The sequence below is a fragment of the Leguminivora glycinivorella genome, chromosome 1, assembly GCF_023078275.1.
Source record: "Leguminivora glycinivorella isolate SPB_JAAS2020 chromosome 1, LegGlyc_1.1, whole genome shotgun sequence".
Lineage (NCBI taxonomy): Eukaryota > Metazoa > Arthropoda > Insecta > Lepidoptera > Tortricidae > Leguminivora > Leguminivora glycinivorella.
The window spans coordinates 19,895,325-19,921,024 of NC_062971.1; the positions used below are offsets into that span (position 1 = coordinate 19,895,325).

The following is a 25,700-nucleotide window of genomic DNA, read 5'->3' on the forward strand; positions in this document are numbered from 1 at the left end:
AGTCTCTCGCAAGGACGAGGGCTTTTTTACATCGAACCCTCAAATTCACTTGCACTCCTGACTAACTTGTTTATGGAACTCCAAAATCTGCCTTAGAATCAAGTGTTAGAACTTAGTTTCGATGCAACAGTTTGTCAACTTTACGATGTTATGAAAATTATGTGCCCTTAAGTATAACAGTCAAATCCGTATTACGATCTTTTGATGTCGCACGTGAGACTCCACCTTTTATGTTGATTAAAGTGTTTTTACTAGGGAGTATAGTTCTAATGTTATTCATACTTATAGCAGTCAGTCATACTATTGTACTAGGAAATAAGTCAGATATGTAAAAAGCTTTTAAATATTTATCATAGTAATATTTTGACTCATAATTCTGTGCCACAGAACGTGGCTTGAAGAAACTAGGTTTTAAAACAATCACTGTAATATTTAGATAAATTCGGTATTTCGGTATTTATGTTAAAATTCATAAAATTTTCTTTATCGCTCCACATCCAATGTAACCAAAAGACTTACGTACTTAGTTAACTTAACAGCTGAAATTAGATCTTTGTAAACATCGGGATTAATGTTTCGCTACGCAGAAATTCCATTGCAACGTTCATACACGACATGCACCTTATTGTTTAGCGCACTCTGTCCATCCATCTATCTGTCTGTCAGCGGGTTCGATTACCAGATCCGTATTCAGTTAGGTATAATAAAAGCGCATAATTACAGTAAACCAACAGCATATCTTAGTAATCACAATAAACCTCCCATTCCTATATTTGTTTATATAAGTCTTAAATATGAAAGGATGTAGGTATTGTTAAAAAAATAGTACCTACAAAAGACACATAATGGAAACGAAACAAAATGTTGAAGTCAACATAAACAAAGTCTTGTAAATTTAATACAAATAAGGTTCTCACTTACCTGTCATTTACTCCAGTCATCGCCTTGAAGTCCTGAATCTCCATGTCCCCTATGAATTGCGAAAAATCTGAAAAAAAAAAAAACATGTTTAAGTGTATTGGTGGCACAGTGGTGTCCTATTAGGTATGCAATGCATGTAATAGCAGCGTATTAGTTATAACAGAGTAGTATACTTGTAAATAATTTATAAAAATAGTAAACCATAGTATAACGTATTGTTAAATAATTAATTCATCATTTTATTTGTACATCGTGCCATGAAAATGTAGGTATATCATAATTAAGACATGGTCTTTGAGTTAAGGCTATATTCATTTATTAGAGTTTATAAAACCTAATAAATAACCAAATGATACCTGTAACTTTATGATTTATTACATTCTAAACCAAAGTAGTAACGCATTCTTCCGAAGCCTTTAATGGATATTACGCATGGGTGGTTAACTGAGGCCAAAAATACTCGTGGCGGCTTTATTAACTATTTTCGACGTACGCCACTGTTCTTTTTTGACCTCTTTATAACGCTATAATAGTATTTGTGCAACAAGGGAGGTAAGGGGGATTTTGTCAACGAGTGTTAATAACTCGCGACAGCCGCAGGCTGGAGAGAGTTATAGACACAGTTTACAAAATCCTTACCTCCTGAGTTACACACAATATTTTTCATCACATTTGAGAGGAAAAAATACGGGGAAAAAATTATGAGGCAAAACCTTCAATGAATGGCGGCGCGGCTGCAACCAGTAATATATCTATATCGGATATACATATAAATCCATTATTCTTGATTACAAACGCTTTTTGAGCACAAACAAACACTAAAATACTGCATATAAATTAAATGTAATGTTCAAAGAAGCATACAATTGAACTCATTTTACGTGTCCGTTATTTATTAATTATTTATGTTGCACTGCCCGTTGCTATGGCAACGCGGTCAAGCTCAAATCGAGATGACCGTCACAATTTCCTGCCAGATTGCAAATTATAACGATTTATCTACGTGAAATTTACAAAATAAAATTAAATCACACTGAAATAATTGTGAAACATAAATAGAATGCATTTTTCATATCGTATATTTTTTTTATAGCTTGTTAGTCAAATTTTAGTTGTGCAAAAAAAATTCTTGACTGATTGAAACATCCTTTGCCTGAAGTATTGTACAGATTGTATTAATTTTTACCCGACTACGGCAATGCAAAAGGAGGGTTATGATTTTGACCGTATGTATGTATGTATGTATGTATGTATGTATGTATGTATGTATGTATGTATGTATGTATGTATGTATGTATGTATGTATGTATGTATGTATGTATGTATGTATGTATGTATGTATGTATGTTCATCTGTTCCCTCATAACTTCTAAAGTACTCATTAGAATTTGACAAACGATATGTCATTCAAATTGTCTTAATTAAAACTAAATCCATTACTCCTTTGGGAATAAAACAGTACATTATTCTTCAGTACACGTAGACGCAATGAGACCTTTAAACAGCACTGCAAATGTGATGAAAAATACTATTTATACATGCCATGTATGCCATTTACCTACAGTATGTGGCCATACATACTTTGCGTTAAAATAACAGCAAAATAGAAAAAAAGTCACAAAGTTCAATCTCAGCTGTGTACCTAAGCAGCAAGGGCGATCTTTTGACATTAGGTATTACTCTCAGCCCCGAGTCACGCACTAAATTTGTCAAGTGTCCGAATGTCTGTGTAATTTGAACACAGCCCGCTCCGGCCTGAATTACGTTTACCGAGCAACAGCGCGCACTGCCTGTGTCACTTACGGAGAAACGCCTCATTTATAACTGACTAGATGTTACCCTCCGTTTTGGATGCTTGTGCGTTTTGGATATTTGACGACCGGTCGGTCTAGTCTAGCACGTAGTGACGCTGCCTGCTAAGTTTCAGTCATAATTTCGAATCCCGGTATGGTCACATAATTGTGTGATTAGCACAGATGTTTGTTCCGGAGTCATGGATGTTTTGTGTGTACTTGTGTATACATAGAAAACATATATTATTACATCATTATAATATTAAAGTATTATACATAATAAATAATTTTTAAGAAAAAAAAACCGCCTTCCTTTGGGGTTCTGGTGATAAATACTTTCAAATGTTGGATTATGTTATCAATTCGTCTGTATATTTTTTAATGTTTGTTATTCGATATCTCCGTCATATCTGAACCAATTTTGAAATTTGGATGATTCTGAAGTACTTACAGATGAGAATGATTATCAGAACGGAACTCTAACCAGGGGCGGCTCACTCTTCATCAGCAGTTCCACTGCACCAAATGTCACTGTTCTGGACGTAAGTGCATGCTGTTCTTATAAAAATACCAAAGTCACTATAAGTGTGCCGTTCAGATTTGAGGAGCTCCGTTCTAACCATCATCAGCAGTTCCACTGCACCAAATGTCACTGTTCTGGACGTAAGTGCATGCTGTTCTTATAAAAATACCAAAGTCACTATAAGTGTGCCGTTCAGATTTGAGGAGTTCCATTCTGACCATCATCAGGAGTTCCACTGCACCAAATGTCACTGTTCCGTACGTAAATGCATGCTGTTCCTTTAAAAACACAAAAATCACCATAGGTATGCATATGTATTTCAGATTTGAGGAGTTCCCTCGATTTCTCCAGGATCCCACCACCAGAACTGGGTTCTGAGAAAAATGGGACCAATCTGTATGCATATACATTCAACCAAAAAAAATTTTTCAAAATCGGCCCAGTAACGACGAAAATATCGAGGAACAAACATTAAAAAAAAAAAAATTAAAAAAAAACATACAGACGAATTGAGAACCCCTTCCGTTGAGATTTGGAAGGCGGTTAAAAATTAAATTCTCGCATATCGCGCACATACATAGTTCAAGTCACTCACAAATTGACCGCGATTAACATTATTTTTCATCACATTTGCTGTTTAAAGGTCTCATTGCGTCTACGTGTACTGAAGCATAATGTACTATTTTATTCCCAAGGGAATAATGGATTTAGTTTTAAAAATTAATACAATCCGTACAATACTTCAGGCAAATGATGTTTCAATCAGCCAAGGATTTTTGTTGCTCAACCAAAATTTGACTATTAAGCTACAAAAGATATTATACGGTATGAAAAATGCAATTTATTTCAGTATTTTTTGCATTTATTTCGTAAATTTAACTCGGATAAATCGTTATAATTTTACAATCTGACAATATGTTCTCGACTCGCGCTTGACCGCATGCCAGCGGAGGCGCCCACCGTTGCCTAGCAACGGAGAGTACAACAGATCAAAATTAATGAATGAATGATAAATAAGTAAAAATTTAGTTCAATTATATGATTTATATGATTTTTTGAACATTGCATTTAATTTAAATGCAGGATTTTCGTGTTTCTTTTCGTTCAAAAAGTGTTTTTTAACAAAAACAATGGAATTTAATATGAATAATCTAATATAGATGAAGATACACTACTGGTCTTTGCGCCGTCGTTGCGTTGAAGGTTTTGCCTTATAACTTTCTTTTGTATTTTTCTCTCAAATGTGATGTGATGAAAAACATTGTGTGTAACTCAGGAGGTAAGGATATTAAATACTTGTGTCTATATTCACTCCAGCCTGCGGCTGTCGTGAATATATCAGGAAACTCGTATTTAATGACCCCCTTACCTCCCTTGTTGCACAATGTACTACATTTCTGTGTCGTGCGGTGCCCACCGCACCACATTATAATAAACATTAAAAAAGTGGGTACATGAATTTTATCTGAACCCCGAATAATTATATAAGCTAACATTTATCGGGTAGTTTACTATTAGTGACGTGTAACTAATTACCTTTCCGTTGACAATTTGGTGGGACATCAGTCTTCCGTGACCACGTCAGAAAAAAGGTGAAATAATGTGAATTAATCGCGTTTGACCTGTGATTTTAAAAATCTATAAACTACTTACTGCCTCATAACATCGTAAGGTGACGGACCCAATCATGGACAGTTTAAGAAAAAAAATTCGCCTGTTTTTGATATTTCACTGATAAATGTAAAAATTCTGCGGCTAAGCGTGTTAAATCTTGAATGTCCTATCCTTCTTTTACATTTCAAGCTTATTGCAAAATAGATACTTCTATTGGTTTCTTCATAGTTAACAAATTAAAACTAGGTGTTTTTTCTCCAATTATGGACAGCAGTTCTCCAGTAATGGATCCCCCATTATGGACAGTGAAATAAGTTTAAAATTTTACTTTTAAAGCCAACTGATACGCAATGAGTCAATTTTATACACCATAAATACAATTAGTTTGGGTTATTTTAACATAGGATTGTTTCTTGTAAATTTTGGTTTTGTAAATTGTTCCTTGTCCATCATAGGAGGTACGCAGTTTTTCGGGTCCAGTAATGGACACTCGCAAAATAACGTCAATTCTTACTATCTTTGGAGCAACAAACTAGTATGTTTTATACCTTATCTCATGCTTAATGCAATAAGTAAAACGCATTCAAGATTACACCGTGCGTTATTATTTTATTATTTTATACATGAACTCAACTCTCTTAGCAACATTACTAAGAATTCGTCTTGATATTTTTTTCAGTAAACTGGTGAATTTTATCTTGCCGCCAAATCCTTCAGAAATAACCGAATTAATTGAAACTTCAAAATGAAACAGCTCTATAACTCTAGTTTATGGTACATAGCCGTCAGTTTTTAGAAACTTATTTTAGATACTTATTTTTAAGGATTTGTGTTTTTTTGTCCATAATGGCATCACCGTCCATTATGGGGTATTTTACCTTATGTGCAAAGTTTCATTATAATCAAACTCGTAGGAATGTACTATGTATTTATTTAAATATAAGCGTAGTTCTTTTTATTTGTATGGGGAGCCGAACTTGCTGCGGACTCTTAAAAATAAGCTCATAATCCCACAAACTTTGAGTAAGGTATACCTTTACAAGTTACTTCATATGAATTAGCTACAAATAAAAAGTAATTTGTTTTCAAATTGTGTAAGTTACGAAGAAACGTTATCTGTTAAATTTCTTGCCTGACCTCTAGACAATCCGAGGTGACCATTGCACCGAAATCTCGTCTAGATCGAGGTACTTACCTCTAAAAGAAAACTTATAAATTTACAACCCTAGAGGATTTAATATGAAAACTTTAAAAATTTTCTACTCGAGTTTTTTTAGTCAAGTTATAAAATAAACATTTTCGGTTTGTAACGATGTCATAACCAACTATCATGATCTCATTTTGGCATGTATAATTAAATAACAAAGTTTTGATTCGTTTTGTTTCAATGCAGAATAATCGTATGAAGAATTGAAGACATCATCAAACTAAATTTATTGATCTATAATTATATATTTATTTATAATTATTGTAAAAAAAAAACAACATTTGTTTGCCATCGAGTAAGAGTGAAAAAAAAAACTATCTAGAACTATATGACCCTTAGGCCTCAGTTTCTAGCAACCAGACGTTTCGAGATTCCCCAAGAGACGCGTACGCAGACGAATGGCAAATTAATAACAAACGATTTTCGACACCGCGGGCACCCTTTGGCGAATACGACGTGATTTCGAATTCGAATCACGTCACCTCCCTTTAACGGGTTAGTGTTGGGCAGGGAGGTTTTTTTGTGTCGGATAAAGCAATATCCATACTAATATTATAAACGGAAAAGTGTGTGTCTGATCGATCGTTACGCCGTGTCTTGCGTGGGCGGTCGCGTCTCATATTTCCATATCGATAAGGTTTGATTTCGTATGCGTCGCATCGCCGTCGCGCGACCATCGCGCGACCGTCGCCCACGCAAGCCACGGCGTTAGTCTTTCACAACAAAACAGTGGAGCAACGAATTGACGTGATTTTAAGATGGTGATAGTTGAAGGAATTGAGACTTGAGAGTGACATAGGCTATTTTTTGTCTCATTCTAACCTCTCACTTTCCCATAACTAGGGATAGAAGTTTGTACGGGACTTTCCGCAATTTTCGAATTTAACGGGAGCGAAGCTAGTAGGCTAATATAGCTAGTAGACCAATAAGGCTTTATAAATCTGAGAATCATTTATTTGATACTAGATTTCGCCCGCGGCTTCACTCGCGTTAAATTCGAAAATTGCGAAACGCTTCATACAAACGTCCACCCCCCAATTTAGGGAAGTGGGAGGTTAGAAAGAGACAACAAGTAGCCTATATCACTCTCCATCCCTTCAACTATCTCTCTTAAAGAATCGCTCCATTTTGCCGTGAAAGACGGACAAACAAATAGACACACATACTTTCCCATTTATAATATTAAGTATTATGGATTTTACATTTACGAGAAAGGACTGTGTTTGAATGAACAATTGAAAATAAAAATGTACAATTGTGATCAGATGATTCGGATCACGGATTGATTTGGTTGATTCTTAATATAAAAATACTAGCTTTTGCCCGCGGCTTCGCTCGCGTTAGAAAGAGACAAAAAGTAGCCTATGTCACTGTCCATCCCTTCAACTATCTCCACTTAAAAAATCACGTCAATTCGTAGCTCCGTTTTGCCGTGAAAGACGGACAAACAAACAGACACACACACTTTCCCATTTATAATATTAGTAAGGATAGTTCTCATTTTCCTCCTTGGTTTTTGGACATTATGGAAAATATTGTTACTATCTTGATGTGAGTAGTTTAATTAGAAGATTGTGCTTACGATGGATTTTTTTGAAATAACTACATTTTAAAATTCGTTTTCGACCTCAATTTTACCATAAACCCAAAATTGGGAAATATAAAATAAGAGCACAGCTACAATAACATCTACATCTACTTGCACTAAGTTTGTATAAAAAGTCCGAACCCATCGGCATTTTACTGCTTAAATACATATCAAAATACACGTCAGCCAAATAGTGACGATAGTGGTCCAGTAATAGTGCCTACTCCATCAAAATGTAGCCCCACACTAGTGTGGCGAGCTCTAGGCGAGCGACAAATCACGCGCACTGCGGCCACCGCCTAAATGAATATTGACAACCACCTAGCGACCGGGTAGAATTGATAATCGGACCCCTAATGGCTTCCATCCAACTTCACGTTGTATTGAAAAATTACCCCGGTTTTGATTTATAATGAGATGATTATTTATGATTACCGAGATCTGGTAATTTGAGAAACCGTATTTTTCGCTATGTATCAATTAGGTAACTTATTATTTGAACGTTAGTATGAGCCTGCATGAGTAGTATACCAAGTTTAATTCAATTCAAAAAACAGGTGTAAGTATCTGTTTGTAAGTTTGAATGGTATACCAAGTGTAATGACTATATTTTGATGGCACCGCTTGAAAGTCATCTGAATTATTTTATTTTTTCACCGATAAAATGAGAGTGACATACCGTCGGTGCGTTAAGGTTTGTTAAATAATAACTATTCATTATGATGAATTTTCACAACAAATAAACAAATAAATAAATGAATATTGGGGGACACCTTACACAGATCAACTTAGCCCGAAACTAAGCAAAGCTTGTACTATGGGGTGCTAAACGACGATATACATACTTAAATAGATAAATACATATTTATATACATAGAAAACATCCATGAACAAATATCTGTGCTCATCACACAAATAAATGCCCTTACCGGGATTCGAACCCAGGACTGCCGCTCAGCAGCAACAACTTGCATTTTATTGATTTTTCTTGTGGCGTCGCATTTGGACTTATATTTAAACAAATTATCTTCATTAGACTGATGTATTTTCCGTAATCTCGCAAATATTACTTCCTAAGATAATGGAAGGAGGAAGTGGCTATAGGAGAACAGATTTTGAATAATTAAAATGCTAAAACGATTGCTTATTCAGGATGAATAATGACTAGCTATTGAGCATTTCTTGAGACAGTAGGTATTGTGACCCTACATTATCGTAAAGAAAATCTTATGTTTATGCGTTTAAGATTCCACTTTGTGTGATAGTAGTAAAATTGAAATATTAAGTAACTTACGGAGATTATTTTTAAAATTTGATCAGAGAACAATTTACGTGAGTAACAATCATGGTATTCTTGTAAATACGAGTAATAATTTATTCGTTTATTATTATGATGAAACTTTGAGCCAATGGGTAGGTATAATAAACTAATCAAGTATCTGAGAAAATAGACAGACGGATGATGCGTAATGCATGAATGATTAGAAAAGGTCCCCATTTTCTCTTTTTGATGCACGGAGCCTTAAAAACGAATACTGAGTCATACTTCAGGGGGAGTCATTTAATAAACCTAAGTGTTTAAGCGTGCGTATAGAACTCGCTACAGATCCTTCGAAGGTCTTCCCTAACGAATGTTTGATGGCCTCATCTATCTCGTAACATCATATTTTCCAGTCAATGAATAACGGTGTCTTGGCAGTTCTGCTTCGGCAAAATGGATCCAGCCAATGACAATTTATTTTTATTAAATAGAGATTTCACAAATCATCGATTCATTTAAAATTTTTTTGAGTTACTGCTTATTATTTACAGTACACTCGTTTCCGTATGAAAATGAAAATGAAAAATTATTTATTCACTTTAAGAAATACCTACACAGTTTAAATGTCGGTGCCCCTTTTTAAGTAACAAATACGTGTTAAGGGGCGCCGCTCTTCCTTAAGTGGTAATTAACAGAAAAGTTTTAATGTTACAATTGAAATAAGAAATGAAAACAAAATAAAATTTAAAGCGAATAACAATAAAAACAATTACAGATAAAAAAAAGTGTGTGTGTGTGTGTGTGTGTTTCTGAGAGTGTGTTTATAGCTCAATAACATTTTGAATTATATTTTCTGTTTCATGATAGTTCTTACTTTTAAGCCAGCAATTTAAGCACTCTTTTACATTCATAAAACGGTAAATAATATATCTTTAAGTGTTTATTCATAAGATTGTATAATTGACCGGATTTATAAACAAACTGTCTACTAGCATATGTTGTTTTTATTATTGAACTTATTGGAATTATGTTACCGTTTCTCCTTGTATTTCGTGTGGTAGGCGTATGTGATATGGATTTATATAATTTTAAAGTTGCAGATAATATGTAGAGTTGTCTTACCGTTAATACGTCAGAAAGCTTATACAGGTCTACGGTTGGGAACCTAAATGGTTTAAGATGCATGACTTTTAATAATGATCTCTGGGCTCTTTCCAGCTCTAAAAATTTAGTTTTATTATTATAGGTAATAGGTATAAACCATTTTCCATTTGTCTTTTACTTATTTACATCTTTAATTTTCTTAATTAAAGGTTCCAGGTAGTAAAGTAATAACTAGGGGTAGGTAACCACTCGTACCAGGAAGTGAAAAAGAAAGACCAGAATAGGCTTGAATGGAAAAGGCTGCAACGACATGGGGTGAAAATCAACAATTCAAAAACTACAATACAAAAGAATGAAGCTAAATGGATTTATATATATTAAAATACGATCATTATGAATATATCTAAGAAAATCGTTTTTGTATAGCTTTGAGGTAATGTGCCATACTTGTTTACATTTCTTGCAATATTTGTTGGACTTGTTGATATAAGGTATATACTTACCCCCTTTTTCATAAACGTATTCTAAAGTTATCAAGCCGATAAAGTTCGTTTGTCCTTTTCTATCACACTAAGACGTCGGAAAGGGACAAACGAACTTTATCGGCTTGATAACTTTAGAGCACGTTTATGAATAAGGGGGTTACTCTTTAACCCTTAAATGCATGAATTTTTCTTTTAACGAGATATTAATATATGTGATAGACAATGGTTTTCTGACTCTGGGAAAAAAATATTTAAGATCGATTTTTATACTAAATCAGTGTTAGAAGTTAAATAGGCCAAATCTTATTTATATAAATATATCGTAATTGGTAAGTTTCATTTTAAAAAAATTGCTCCTATTAAAAAGGTACACTATTTGTGGAACCTCCATGATAAAATGTTTAAACATTTAAACTAATTACTAACTCCGAAAAAACAGCCTAAATCACATACTAAAAATCGCCATCATCCTGTTTTTTCACACTTTTCCGCCATCTCATCTTAATCCTTAAATAATAAATAGTAAATCATTATATTATTTAATTTATTTAAATGTTTATGAAATAATAATAAATAATGAATAATAATAAAGCAATAAATGTGATTGTGAATAGCTACATATCGAGCCACGGGCCATCAAATATATGATGCATATATACAATACATCAGCATCACCATGCATTTAAGGGTTAAAATATTTAATTTGATTACAAAGGCATGCCCTCTTTCCATAGGTAAGGTAACATACTTAATACTTCAAGTAAACTTAAATAAAATTTTAAACAGAGATGTGCCTCAGTTCTAAAATTTTGCCGTTGAGTTTCTCAAATAAAAATATTCTACGCCACGTCTTCGATAACTTTCAAAGTTATCGCGGGCTAAAGTTGCTTATTTCTTCGGGGGTACCCTAAAACCATTCGACTAAACACTCCCGGGATTCAAAAAGTTTTGTATTCTTGCCTCTTTCGGCGTTATCGCACGTGCCCGTGTGACTGGCAGGTATGAGGGATTCGAATCAATTCGATATATGGCTATACCAGAACCAAAGGTCTTATGCACTTTCAAGTTCTACACCCGGTAACGGCCTTCTGTTAAAGCATCGAAAGAGTAAAACCAAGAACACATTACCTTTTTCCGGTCGTGATTCAACGTTTGTTTACAGCCAATATTGAATCGTGAGCGAACAAATACCTCTATGCGGTTATAAACGCATTTGAGCTTAAAGAGAATCTTTTACTATCATGCTTTGAGAATTTGAGATTTTTTTATCGTAACTTTTATATATTATTTTCAAGTATGTACTTTATATTTTTTTATGCTGATGTTGTATCAATAAAATATGGATGAGTTTTCTTATTACCTAGTTAAAAACATTTAATAAAATCAAATACTATTCTTAGTTAATCTAGTTTTGTTAAAAAATACAGAAAGACTACATTGTACAGGTAATCCAAATTAACTAACAAAGAGGCGACCCTACTGTTCTCAAACATTAAACTAAGAAAAATCAACGCCAAGTGAATTTCAGAATGCGGTATTAGCATAAAGACGGTAGGTAATCATCGGTGTCTCGCTCCGTGGACTGAATACAGATGGGTTATGAGTCGGATCGAACTGTGTAAATTTGCCGCAAAGTAATATTCTTGGATGTCGGTGACTCGATTTCGTTTTTACTATAAAAGTAAGTTGAGGCAAGATGATAAGGGTATACATGAAAATTTGCGAGGTTCTGAATATTAGAACACAACTTCGGATAGCAAGCTATATCTGTAAGTAGTTCTAGCAACATGAACATATTTATTTACATAATCATATAAGAAACTAAGACTAAACTTAAAAGCTAGCTAATGTATAAAATAGGCCCTTGCTTGAGGCATTGTACCAAGGATACTGGCGACATCTCCTCGCTGTATTGCAATGCTGATACGTATGGCGTAGAAACTCTAGGTCCATGGGGTCCCAGCGCGAACAAGTTGTTCACAAAAATCGGGAAGCGTCTGGTTGAGGTAACTGGTGACCGAAGTGCTGGCGACTTCCTCGCACAATGTATCAGCATTGCGATACAGCGAGTAATATGTATATATGTAATTATTTCAAGGCTTAAAATACTACTTTCATTGTAAATGTGTCACATTGACGACCGATCTGGGGCCAAAAGCGAACTAAAAATATATTATTACGTTTTTGTGAGTTATGAATGTGTTCTGGATCGTTGATAGTTGACCCTGCCTGCCGATGGTCGGATCCCGGTAAGGTTATTTATTTGTATGATGACCACAGTTATTTCTTATTGAGTTAGTTTTGTTAAACCCGGGTCCGCGGCATAGCAGGCAGGATCACTACGCGCACTTTTTTATTAAAATTATACTCCTAATATGTATATTAAACTTTACAGAGTGTTTTGTGATACTGAGACATTTTTTAAATAAACCTATTCCAGAAATTATGTCAACGATTTTCATAAAAATTCAGAGTAAATAAATTAGAGGACTGATACTTTGATACGTGAAAATATAAGTCAGGAATAAATTCACAGAAAGGAAATTATTTTCATGTTACTTTGAACCTCGTAATGGGGGCTTAACACTAGATCCCCAATAAATATCCCCTAATTGGAAACGTCGTTCATGCTAAGCCTCTATCCTTTACCTTTGTACCTAAGATTACAATACGTCTGCATGATATGTTATACTAATGATGAAAAGCTGAAGTTAACGAGAAGGTCCTGTTACAACTTTTATCACGCAACAAACCACGCGCGTAACAAAAGGTAATATTAGCTTTTAAACGTAATTACTATAATTATTTAGACAGAGGGCGTTTTACTATTCTACTGATTTCTTTACATTTAGAATTCCCTCTCTATAATTAAAAGTACCTAATAATAGTTAATTAAAACAGGTACGAATGTGTGCATAATTTAGCATAAATATTTTCTTTTATGTACTAAAATATATGAGCGATCGATTGAATTCCACATAAATTTTTTGAGAGAGTTCTAGAATCTTCTATGGTCGAAAGTATATAAAGGGCGAGTCGCACAGTTTCTCGTCAGTCATTCACTAGCTGTCGCCGAGCTAATATAAGGAAGAAAATGGACGAATTAAAAGTGCATGTAAGGCATTGCTTACTATATGAATTTCAGTCTGGCCATTCAACCGCCGAAGCAGTGCGTAATATATGTCAGCGTGTTGCTCCTGAAGTTGTGTCTGAGGCCACGGCGAAACGATGGTTCCAGCGGTTTCGTAGTGGCGACTTTTCATTATCAGATCAACCTAAGTCTGGTCGACCGGTGAAGATTGATGTAGCCAAATTAAAAACCTTAATTGAAGGAGATCCGAGGCTAACGAGTCGTACTCTTGCTACCGAGTTAGGCTGCTCTCATGTCACCATAGAAACACATTTACACGAGTTGGGAAAAAACTACAAATACAGTGTTTGGATACCGCACGAACTTGATAGAGATCAACTAAACCGCCGTGCCGATATCTGCATACAACTTCTGTCTTTTCGCCGCACATTCAACTGGTTGGACCATCTTATCACTGGAGATGGAAAATGGGTCTTATATATAAATCACACACGCAAACGTCAGTGGCTAGCTCCAAACGAAAAAGGAATAGAGGCACCAAAAACAGAGCCTCACCCGAAAAAAGTTATGCTGTCCGTTTGGTGGGATATTCATGTATTATTCACTGGGATCTCCTACCAAGTGGAATGACTGTTACCGCATCAGTATACTGTAATCAGCTTGAAAATTTAAACCAAAAAATCTGTCAGAATCGTCCACAGCATGCTAAAGTTTTTTTCTTACACGACAATGCTCGCCCACACATTGCAAAAGTGACTCGGCTAAAGCTATTGGAGCTAGGTTGGAAAGTGATACCTCATCCACCTTACTCTCAAGACTTGGCACCTACGGATTACGCATTGTTCAGATCGCTAAGCAATGCCTTGAATGAAAAAAAGTTCGATGATCAAGCCCATCTACGACAGTACATAGCTGAGTTTTTTGAATCTAAACCTAAGAACTTCTTCGCCGATGCTATTCATTCTTTACCAGAACGATGGAGACAAGTAGTAGATAACGAAGGCCGTTATATTTTTGATAAATGATTAAAATAATAAATTAAATAAAAATTACAATATTGGTTATGATTCGCTCATTACTTTCTTACCAACCCAATATATCATTAATGATGAGAGCATGCTTTGTTACTGCTAAGTACGTCAGCAATAGAAGAGAAGCATTGTTATCAACCCCCTTTTTTAAGCCGCGCAGGGGAGGGAAGCGCTAGACATAAGAGTCACTTGTGGGATGTAATGACTCTTTTCGAAATTTTTGTCTGAGTTTTGGAGACCTAAATCTAAGTATCTTTACAAGAAAATAATATGAATTAATAATGTTCATGTTGAAATTTATATAATTTTATTATGTAGTCTAAGCCAAGCCGGGATTTATTTTGTAATAGAAACAATAAATTAAAATATATTAGTAGGTTATACTTGTCTTACTCATTAGAATTTTCAGCAATTTAGTATGCTAATGAGTTTGAAAAAATGTATTTACTTATATCTAATTCTATTATAAATGGAGTATTCATATTAAATAAATAAAAGTTAGTTAAAAACTACACGGTTTGAAACGAATGAAGAACGAGTACCATAAATGGCTTAATTATTTGCTCGTGCTACAAAAAGCACCCGGTATATGGTATAAAAATGAATCTGTATTTACCTCAGTCACGGCATGATATGACCCATTTTCCTAGTGTGATTGTTATTAATGCCAGAGGCCAATAATATTACACCTTATAAAACAAAATCCCCCGCCGCGTCTGTCAGTGCGTCTATGTGTATGTAATGTTCACGATAAACTTAAAAAGTACTGAACGGATTTTCATGCGGTTTTTACCTACCTATATAGAGAGATTCTTGTGGAAGGTATATAATTTGTTAAGTTTTTGTATTAACTGGTTGAAATGTCTGGTTGAAATCAAGAATGTTAAAAATCACTCTATATAAGAGCTTTAAACGAAAACGCTGCCCTATATGAGGTATACAAACTAATGTATGGTATATAATTGTACATCTTAGACAGTTCTACAAAAAGTCCTTTTTAGGGTTCCGTAGTCAACTAGGAACTTATAGTTTCGCCATGTCTGTCTGTCCGTCTGTCTGTCCGTCCGTCCGCGGATAATCTCAGTAACCGTTAGCACTAGAAAGCTGAAATTTGGTACCAATATATATATCAATCACGCCAACAAAGTGCAAAAATAAAAAATCGAAAAAAATGTTTTATTAGGGTACATGTAAAGTGGGGGCTGACATTTTTTTTCATTCCAACCCCAATGTGTGATATATTGTTGGATAGGTATTTAAAAATGAATAAGGATTTACTGAAATCGTTTTTTGATAATATTAATATTTTCGGAAATAATCGCTCCTAAAGGAAAAAAAAGTGCGTCCCCCCCCTCTAACTTTTGAACCATAAGTTTTAAAAATATGAAAAAAATCGCAAAAGTAGAACTTTATGAAGACTTTCTAGGAAAATTATTTTGAACTTGATAGGTTTAGTAGTTTTTGAGAAAAATATGGAAAACTACGGAACCCTACACTGGGCGTGGCCCGACACGCTCTTGGCCGGTTTTTTTAAAGATAACTTACTATAACCATTTTTATAAATGCTTTACTCCTCGTGCAAATCCAGGCCAGACGACTAGTATTTTATTAAATCCGTAAAAAAGACTTATTTCGAAATAGTACATTTAGCGAATTTCCTTTTCGCACGTGTATCGAACGACGTTTTTCAGTACAGATGGACCTCCGAAGTTTCGACCTGGCATATAATGAACCACTTCTCGAACTAGTGCGTAAAAAAACGACCATCTGTACTGAAAATATTTTTTCAGTACAGATGGTGTTTTTTTTACGCACTTGTATCGTAATGTACTATAAGCTTGGTACGTCCTGTTTTATGTGTGAGCGTTTTAGTCACACATATACACGAAGCAGTGAAAAGGATGACCAACCCTTTGTAGTAGAATTCCAATACCGAACGAATCTATAGAACGGCCTGTGCTAGGGACACCCTATTGTTGTACCTCCCTCTGTACAGTCAACTCGAATGTTTCAGAATAAATGAAAAGTTCATTTGGGTTATAAAACATATAAAGGTACAATTAGAACCAAACTTTCTACCGCTTCGATCATCACTACTCGAACTAAATATTTATCATGGCATTGTATCATTAATCTAGTTCATAATCATAATTAATATCTATAAAGCACAATAAGCAGTGCTTGATTTTGAGTTAAGTTTATGTACCTATTTGATACAACAGTATTGCAAAAGGTACACTTAATTAATTTATCTAAGGTTTAATTTTGTTTTAGTTACAGTTAAATTTACTTAATTTTTCCCTGACGAAACTGATATATTAGGTATGTCTTGATTTACACCACCTCTTAAGAGCTATGGCTTGATTTTAGTTCTGCCTTAAACAAATGATTACACCTGGTCTACGTTTTGTACAGTAGGCTTTTTCGCGTGGTGACTTCTTTCACAACTATGTACCTACCTGTCCTCCCCTGGACGTCATAGAAGTCGACTATGGAATACGGGTTCAATTGAGGAGTGTCTTTTCAAAAGGGCTTATTTCCATTTTATCTTTTTTAGGGTTCCGTAGTCAACTAGGAACCCTTATAGTTTCGCCATGTCTGTCTGTCCGTCCGTCCGTCCGTCCGTCCGTCCGTCCGTCCGTCCGTCCGTCCGTCCGTCCGTCCGTCCGTCCGCGGATAATCTCAGTAACCGTTAGCACTAGAAAGCTGAAATTTGGTACGAATATGTATATGAATCACGCTGACAAAGTGCAAAAATAAAAAATGGAAAAAAATGTTTTATTAGGGTACCCCCCCTACATGTAAAGTGGGGGCTGAATTTTTTTTTCATTCCAACCCTAACGTGTGATATATTGTTGGATAGGTATTTGAAAATGAATAAGGGTTTGCTAAGATCGTTTTTTGATAATATTTATATTTTCGGAAATAATCGCTCCTAAAGGAAAAAAAAGTGCGTCCCCCCCCCTCTAACTTTTGAACCATAGGTTTAAAAAATATGAAAAAAATCACAAAAGTAGAACTTTATAAAGACTTTCTAGGAAAATTGTTTTGAACTTGATAGGTTCAGTAGTTTTTGAGAAAAATATGGAAAACTACGGAACCCTACACTGAGCGTGGCCCGACACGCTCTTGGCCGGTTTTTTTAAACTATGAATGCAGTTTTTCTTAGTATAGAAAATTACGTGTTGTTTTGAGATTATAGCTCAAAAAGTCTCACCTTGATCTTTAAAAAAAAGAGTAACATCAAAGTTTAGAACAAATTTTTAAGAATGTGTAATGATTATTTATGTGGATAAACCAATGTATTTTTTTTTTTTTTTATACCACGTCGGTGGCAAACAGGTATACGGCCCGCCTGATGGAAAGCGGTCACCGTAACCTATGGACGCCCGCAACTCAAGGGGTGTCACGTGCGCGTTGCCGACCCATTAGAAACTTGTACACTCCTTTTTTGAAGAACCCCATACTGTAGTTCATCGGGAATACCTCGACAGGGAGCTCATTCCACAGCCGGAGCGTTCGTGTTCGTGGGAGGAAATTCCTCTGAAACCGCACGGTGCGCGACCATTTAGGTTGCAAGGTGTGTGGATGAGCGCCCTGTCGATGGCGAGCGGTGCGATGATGAAAAGTGGCCGTTGGCATCATGTCAAACAGTTCTTCAGAACACAACCCATTGTACAGGCGATAGAACACACATAAGGAGGCGAAGTCCCTCCTTAGACTTAAGGGTTCAATACCGCCTGTGTATGTAGTACAACAACATTGATATCAATTAACTTAATACAAAATCTAAAAATAAAATAAAACTATTTTAAAATAATAACATTTACGCTACAAGGCCACAACAAAAGGGCTCAATTATGATGTACCGGACAGGCTAGCAACCTGTCATTGTCATATTACAATTTCTGTTAAAGCAAGAATTCCACAGAAATTTAAATAATTTCATGTACTTTGCCTATGCTTTTTGTGAATACAGGCTTAAGTGTATGTATGAAAAATGCTAAGTAATTTAAGTTGAAGTTTGAAATCAAATTCAGTTGAAATAATATTATCATATTATATTTTTTGCACACTTTTTTATGACAAACTGTACATATTCTAGGTTTGACCCCGCTTATTGTGAAGCCTCTCTAGCGAGATTATTAATTCGACCCGGTAATACTTCTCTGTAAGTAATAATACCTTAAAAAGGTAGGTAGACATTTAATAAATTTGAAGCAAGAATATCTTTGGCTTCTCCAGAGCCATCAAAAGACTTGACAAATTAAATTTGTTAAAGTAGCTTTTGACGGCAAGAACGACATAACCACAAATGTAAAATTTAATGCTATGTTTGCTACATAATTATAAATATTTCAGTACAGGTGGTGGTTTTTTTACGCACTAGTGTGCGAAGTGGTTAATTTCTTGTCAGGTAGAAACTTCTGAGGGCCATCTGTACCTACTGAAAAGGAACTTCGTAACTCGTGTCGATTTAGAACACTCCCTTCGGTCGTGTTTTAATTTATCGCCACTCGTTTCGAACTTCTTTCTTTTTCGCACTTGTATCGTAATGTACTATAATTATTTACTTAGTTCAAGCTTAAAATAGATAAGTAAAAAATGCCACTTCCTAGAAACAGATTTAAATATTGTAAGGTGCTTTTTAGATGCAAAATTGTATTCATAAATTTTAAAGTTTTTATTTTTATTAAAAATACATTTTTACATAATATTATTTAGTTACATAATTAAATAGTTACTGGTATCTACAATCATAAACAAATTAAAATTAAAAGTAATATAACTAATATAAATAATATGTAGGCATTTTTATTTATCGAAGTTTATATATAGCATATAAAAAGCTAAGCCATTTTATATTTACTACAAAATATACAAAAAAGAAATACAACTGTGTCAATTGTATATGTTGTCTAAGTCTACCTACTCCTTATTATAGTAGTAAATACTTCTAGATATTGATAGTCCTATCTTAAGCTAAGCTGACTTTACACACCCCATTTCGTGGCATTTTTGCATCAAAAAATGTTAGCAACGCGTTTTGAATTTGGAAAAGTGTATTGATTTTAGTCCCCTTCGTTTAAGACATGGGGTGGTTAAGGGACTGTCAATATGCTCCCTGCTTAAGGGCGAAAACTCGGCAAATATACCGATTCTATGCCTACGTATTGAGAGTCCCTTCATGACTCTTATGTTAGTGAAGCAAAATAGTAAAGTTAATTAGTAATTAGGAAAGCTAAAGTTTGTAGATATTTTTTATATAAATATTCTCGCAGAATTCCATGATCCTTTTTACACTAAATAGGAATAAAACTTTTAAAACACCTAATACATGATGAAAACAACCAAACAGACCAACAAAAAAACCGACCAAGAGCGTGTCGGGCCACGCTCAGTGTAGGGTTCCGTGGTTTTCCGTATTTTTCTCAAAAACTACTATAGCTATCAAAATGAAAACAATTTTCCTAGAAAGTCTTTATAAAGTTCTACTTTTGTGATTTTTTTCATATTTTTTAAACATATGGTTCAAAAGTTTCCACACACTTTTATTTCCTTTAGGAGCGATTATTTCCGAATATATTAATATTATCAAAAAACGATTTTAGTAAACCCGTATTCATTTTTAAATACCTATCCAACAATATATCACACGTTGGGGTTGGAATGAAAAAAAAATCAGTCCCCACTTTACATGTATGGGGGGTACCCTAACAAAACAAGAAAAGAGCGTACACCCATCTTAAAGGCCGGCAACGCACCTCCAACACCTCTGGTGTTTCGGGTGTCCATGGGCGGCGGTGATCGCTTACCATCAGGCGACCTGTCTGCTCGTTTGCCTCCTATCCCATAAAAAAAAAACTTTTCCACTTTTTATTTTACCACTTTGTCGGCGTGATTGATATACATATTGGTACCAAATTTCAGCTTTCTAGTGCTAACGGTTACTGAGATTATCCGCGGACGGACGGACCGACGGACGGACAGACAGACAGACATGACGAAACTATAAGGGTTCCTAGTTGACTACGGAACCCTAAAAATGATATGGAAATTCTCAATTTTATCAAAAAATGCTGCTTATTTGTATAGCATAAAACCGAATACATACTTTTCACATTTCAGGCATACTATGTCCTAACACATATATGAATTCGGAACACCGGAAACGGCGATATTTACATAGTTTTTAATGCCTATTTTTATACATTGCAGAAACAAATGTGTTACAAACCCGTAAAGTATACAGTTTAATCAAAATAATCTGAAACAAAACCCATTACGAGCCCTAAGGCACCCTCCGACTATTCAATTTGTGCGGATATTTTTGAATCAATTTCCCGGTCGGCTTGCGCTGGTGCGCGCCGCGATCGTGCGTGAGCTTTTACAGCCGAGACGCATTTGCTGGGTGGTGGTGAAAAACTTGAATATCAAGGTGTCAAATAGGTATCCCGATAAGCAATAAAAATATATGATAGATTTTTTAGGACTCGTAGCTTGAGTAAGCGGGAATCGTTGGACAATATGCAAAGGGATATAGAAAAATGTCGTTCACAAAAAAAAATCCATACTAATAATACACCCTGTTTTTATTGAATTCCGTTAACTTTAAGGGAAGATCAATTTCTCTAAGAAACTAGCATCTTAACTCTTGCGGTTATCGAGTTACTTAAAAAAATAAAGATAATTGCTGGACGCAGCCTTTGCCAATTCATAATGTTATTTGTTTTGACATGTGCCGTCAATCACTTGATACTAACTTGAATGTTATTCTTAAGGGTCTCTCACAAAATAATAAAATCATTTATTATGTATGAAAATGATGAATTTTTTTTGCTAATTTAACTATAAGTGAGATATACAGGCTGGTTCCTGATAATGAACCTAACGACGTGTCGAATTTAACGGAAAACAAAATAAAACACGGTGTATAAATGGGAAAGTGTGTGTGTCTGTTTGTTTGTCCGTTTTTCACGGCAAAACGGACCGATGAATTGACGTGATTTGTGAAGTGGAGATGTTGAAGAGATGGAGTGTGACATAGGCTACTTTTTGTCTCTTTCTAACCCCCCATTTCCCGAAAATGGGGGGCGGAAGTTTGTATGGAGCATTCCGCAACTTTAAATTTTAATATAAGCGAAGCCGCGGCCGAAAGCTAGTTTATTCATAATTTAATTGTTTAATTCACGTAAACAAATAATTACGAGCGTTAAAACGTTTGTATAAAACATGTTAACATTTAATATAAGTTCAACTTCGATTAAAAGACCTGTCAACAACACTATTGGTAGGTAATAATGTTAATTAGGTAGGTACTTTAATTTGGGTGAAAATTCAATTTGTATTTTATTAAACATTTTATGCAATTTTTATTTTTATAGTAGGTAACCATTATTGGGGAAACTACCTCTCTGCATTGACAACCATAAGGTTACCACTGAAAATGCCCTTGCATAAAGCATACTTTATCGAAAATCGATTGGAAAATATCACGTATCAGATGCCTGATGCCTGTAGTAGTCGGAAAAGCATTCCGAAGGCTCAAAAAGTGACACCAACGGGCAATTCCACGTAGCTGTAAAGTGAATGACCACTTCATTCCTTGTTTGTTTTTTTATGATGCAAATTGGAAAGTAAATTTATCTTTGAACATAATTTATACATAGGTACTTGATTTATAAATTTGCACAAGGTCAGTTGCACCAAAGCGTTTACTTAATTTGTGAGAATGTTCATAGATTTCAGGTACCTTAACTTTACTATGCTCACACTATGCTTAATTTATAAGGGTCAGTTGCCTTATAAAGTAACATGCGAATAAATGGTCACTTTCATTAATCTGTTACATGGTCATTGATGGGCATTTTCACAAGTTGTTTATAACCTTATTCTTCCAGATTCTGGTGTGTCTTGACTCGTCTAGTAGATTCCTAATGAGAAAAAAAAAAAACCGGCCAAGTGCTTGTCGGACTCGCCCACCGAGGGTTCTTTTAAGTATACTTAGCATTGCGCCGCTATGAACAAAGTAGATTATTGTTAGGCTGTTAAGTAATTTTAACATTGCGAAGATAAAGTTACCATGAGTGAAGACGTATCATATATACATTTTTATGTTTGTTTCGATATAATCTATATATTTCTAATGTGTTTTATATATTGACACTGTGCGTGGGTGTTTTTTGAATGATGCATGTGTTTTTGTCTGGTTTTTGACCTTATAGCAAAATAAAATGGGGAATTGAAGAACTTCTAGAGTTCGAGCCTCTAGAGTAACACCCCCTTATCTGGCAGCAATAATGAAGAAGAGCATATAAATCAATCTGACATTTCAATTGCGAGATCAGACAAGATACCATACCATAATTATGTTCTTAAAGGACTAAATTTAGTTCAGATAATGAAGTCAAGCACCTTGTCTTCTCTTTTTCTTAGGTGAAAAAACGACTTTAACCCTGTAATTTGAGAACTACCCTAATAAATCTCATTGCCAGTGTTTAAATGATCAACTTTTCTATCACTACGAACACTTTCTGCCGACAAAGACCAAGAACATAAACACTCAAAGCGATTTTACTGACACTCTTTTTCAATGACAGAATACGAGGCAGACATCAATGTTTCCCGAAAAACAAAACAAAGAAATGAGGCTTTTAAAGTTTTTTGTATTTGTACGTGCTGGCGTATCTGAAATTTTCAATGTTTCACTGAATGGTTGCTGTATCGGAAACAAGCCGCTGCTACGGAAAATACCATGCCCCTAAAGAAATTTAGATTACAACTAGCAGTCATAATCATCCTTGACCTATCGTGGTTTATGGCATCAACTAATCTCAATGATTGGTATAAGCATTAACTTTTAGAAAACCAGACTAGACTTTATTGGGATTAATTCGGTTTCCTTAAAATGTTTTTTGTTCAGCGTAAAGCTTCTAATATCAAATGATTATGTCTCCGCGGCTTCCAGATTCAAATAAATTCGCACGTTCTTACCGCTAGGCTTTACCGATATTACAACTAGCAATTAAGCTTATAAAACACAGGGCTAAGCCTAACCAATTGCATTTGTCAGAAAGGCAAACGGTAGTTCCTAGACTTTCAAGAAAGACACATTCAGGAAACCGGACTAATCCCAACTAGCCCTAGTTTACCGTCTGGAGTGGAAGCACAGGCATTCGCTTTCATGAAACTAGTGTCTACGCCAAAACCTGTGATTGGTTGCCAAAAACGGACTCCAGGCTTTCAAGAGCCGTGGCAAAATGCTGGAATAATGCAAAAAAGACACGAGTTTTATGATTTATAGTTCAGTAGGTACGATGGTGCATGACGTGACTCTTGCTGGTGTATATCTTTTACGGTACATGTAGGTATTGCAAAGTTGGGAAAACAAACATTTAGAGTTCAAATTGCAAATTAAGATTATGCCTCGTATCAAACCAAGGTAAGTTGATAGCTCTTTTGATGGCACAAACTCCACAAGTGTCATTTACACGTCAAACTTCAATGAAATTAGGACGGTTACTTCACCCTTGAACATGTGGAGCTATCAAAACTACTGCCAACTTAGCTTAGTCTGACTCTGGAAGTGAATATAAATTGTATTTCGACGTTTTAAGTTACTCCATAAATACTTTTAACATAAAAAACTCATTTTTTTTAAATTAGTTATCTCTCTAATCCGTTCGCAATGTCAAGAATACTGAACATTGGTTATCAAAAGTTATTTGCTGAAAGTTGGGCAATGTCAAGTATTCTTAGCATATGTTTTCTAAAACATAACACACAAAATATTTTTTTTATTATTTTTCTGTGGTTCATATTACCCCTAAGAACTCATTTATGTGCTTGAAACCAGAAAAAAATAGAAAAAAAATTTTGAGCGTTAAAGGGTTAACTCAAATGAAGAAGAAGACTTGACTAGAAGACTAGAAACTAATTTGCGCGACCTGTATAGTATGTTGGTTTTTCAGGGATAATTATCCATACTATCCATATTAATATAATAAATGGGAAAGTGTGTGTGTCTGTCTGTTTGTCCGTCTTTCACGGCAAAATGGAGCGACGAATTGAAGTGATTTTTCTAACTGCAGATAGTCGAAGTCTGTCTGTCTAGAACGAGCCCCCACTTCCTTAAAATGAGGGGTGGAATTTTGTACGGAGCATTGCACAATTTTCGAATTTAAATTTTTTTGAAAAAAAAAATTAATTAACAATTTTTGAAAGTAAAATCAGAATAGTTTTTGTGAATAAAAAAAAAGTTTCCAAGATACAAACACGATTTTATTTTTCCTGTAATATTTAGCATAAACCCAATGTTTCCTAAATATTTCATAATTTTTCGTTGGTAAACTTCGCAGATAAGGGAGGGGACGATATATTTTTTACATTTTTCTTCAAATTTCTTTTTTTTTTAATAATACAAAATAGTTTATTTACGTTCAATTTGAGATCTATCTAACGATACCCCTCTTGACCTAGTAACTTGAAATTTACAGTTTTTAGGGTTCCGTAGTCAACTAGGAACCCTTATAGTTTCGCCATGTCTGTCTGTCCGTCCGTCCGTCCGTCCGTCCGTCCGTCCGTCCGTCCGTCCGCGGATAATCTCAGCAACCGTTAGCACTAGAAAGCTGAAATTTGGTACCAATATGTATATCAATCACGCCAACAAAGTGAAAAAATAAAAAATGGAAAAAAATGTTTTATTAGGGCACCCCCCCTACATGTAAAGTGGGGGCTGATATTTTTTTTCATTCCAACCCCAACGTGTGATATATTGTTGAATAGGTATTTAAAAATGAATAAGGGTTTACTAAGATTGTTTTTTGATAATATTAATATTTTCGGAAATAATCGCTCCTAAAGGAAAAAAAAAATTGCGTCCCCCCCCTCTAACTTTTGAACCATAAGTTTAAAAAATATGAAAAAAATCATAAAAGTAGAACTTTATAAAGACTTTCTAGGAAAATTGTTTTGAACTTGATAGGTTCAGTAGTTTTTGAGAAATGTCCCCAAAAATTATATTGAAATTGTAGTTCCCACTACGTCTCAAAAAAAATACTTACCTTACTTATTATTACAATC

At 34.8% G+C, this 25,700-nt stretch overlaps 1 protein-coding gene across 1 annotated transcript in view; it reads right to left on the reverse strand.

Moving 5' to 3' along the window:
- LOC125226690 (CUGBP Elav-like family member 2) overlaps nucleotides 1–25,700 on the reverse strand; it is a 276,900-nt gene that overhangs the window by 222,629 nt on the left and 28,571 nt on the right. Inside the window, exon 3 of the mRNA XM_048130789.1 lies at nucleotides 922–988. Within this exon, the coding sequence (XP_047986746.1) occupies nucleotides 922–965 (44 nt within the window). The 5' untranslated portion in view covers nucleotides 966–988. The remainder of the gene's footprint in view (nucleotides 1–921; nucleotides 989–25,700) is intronic.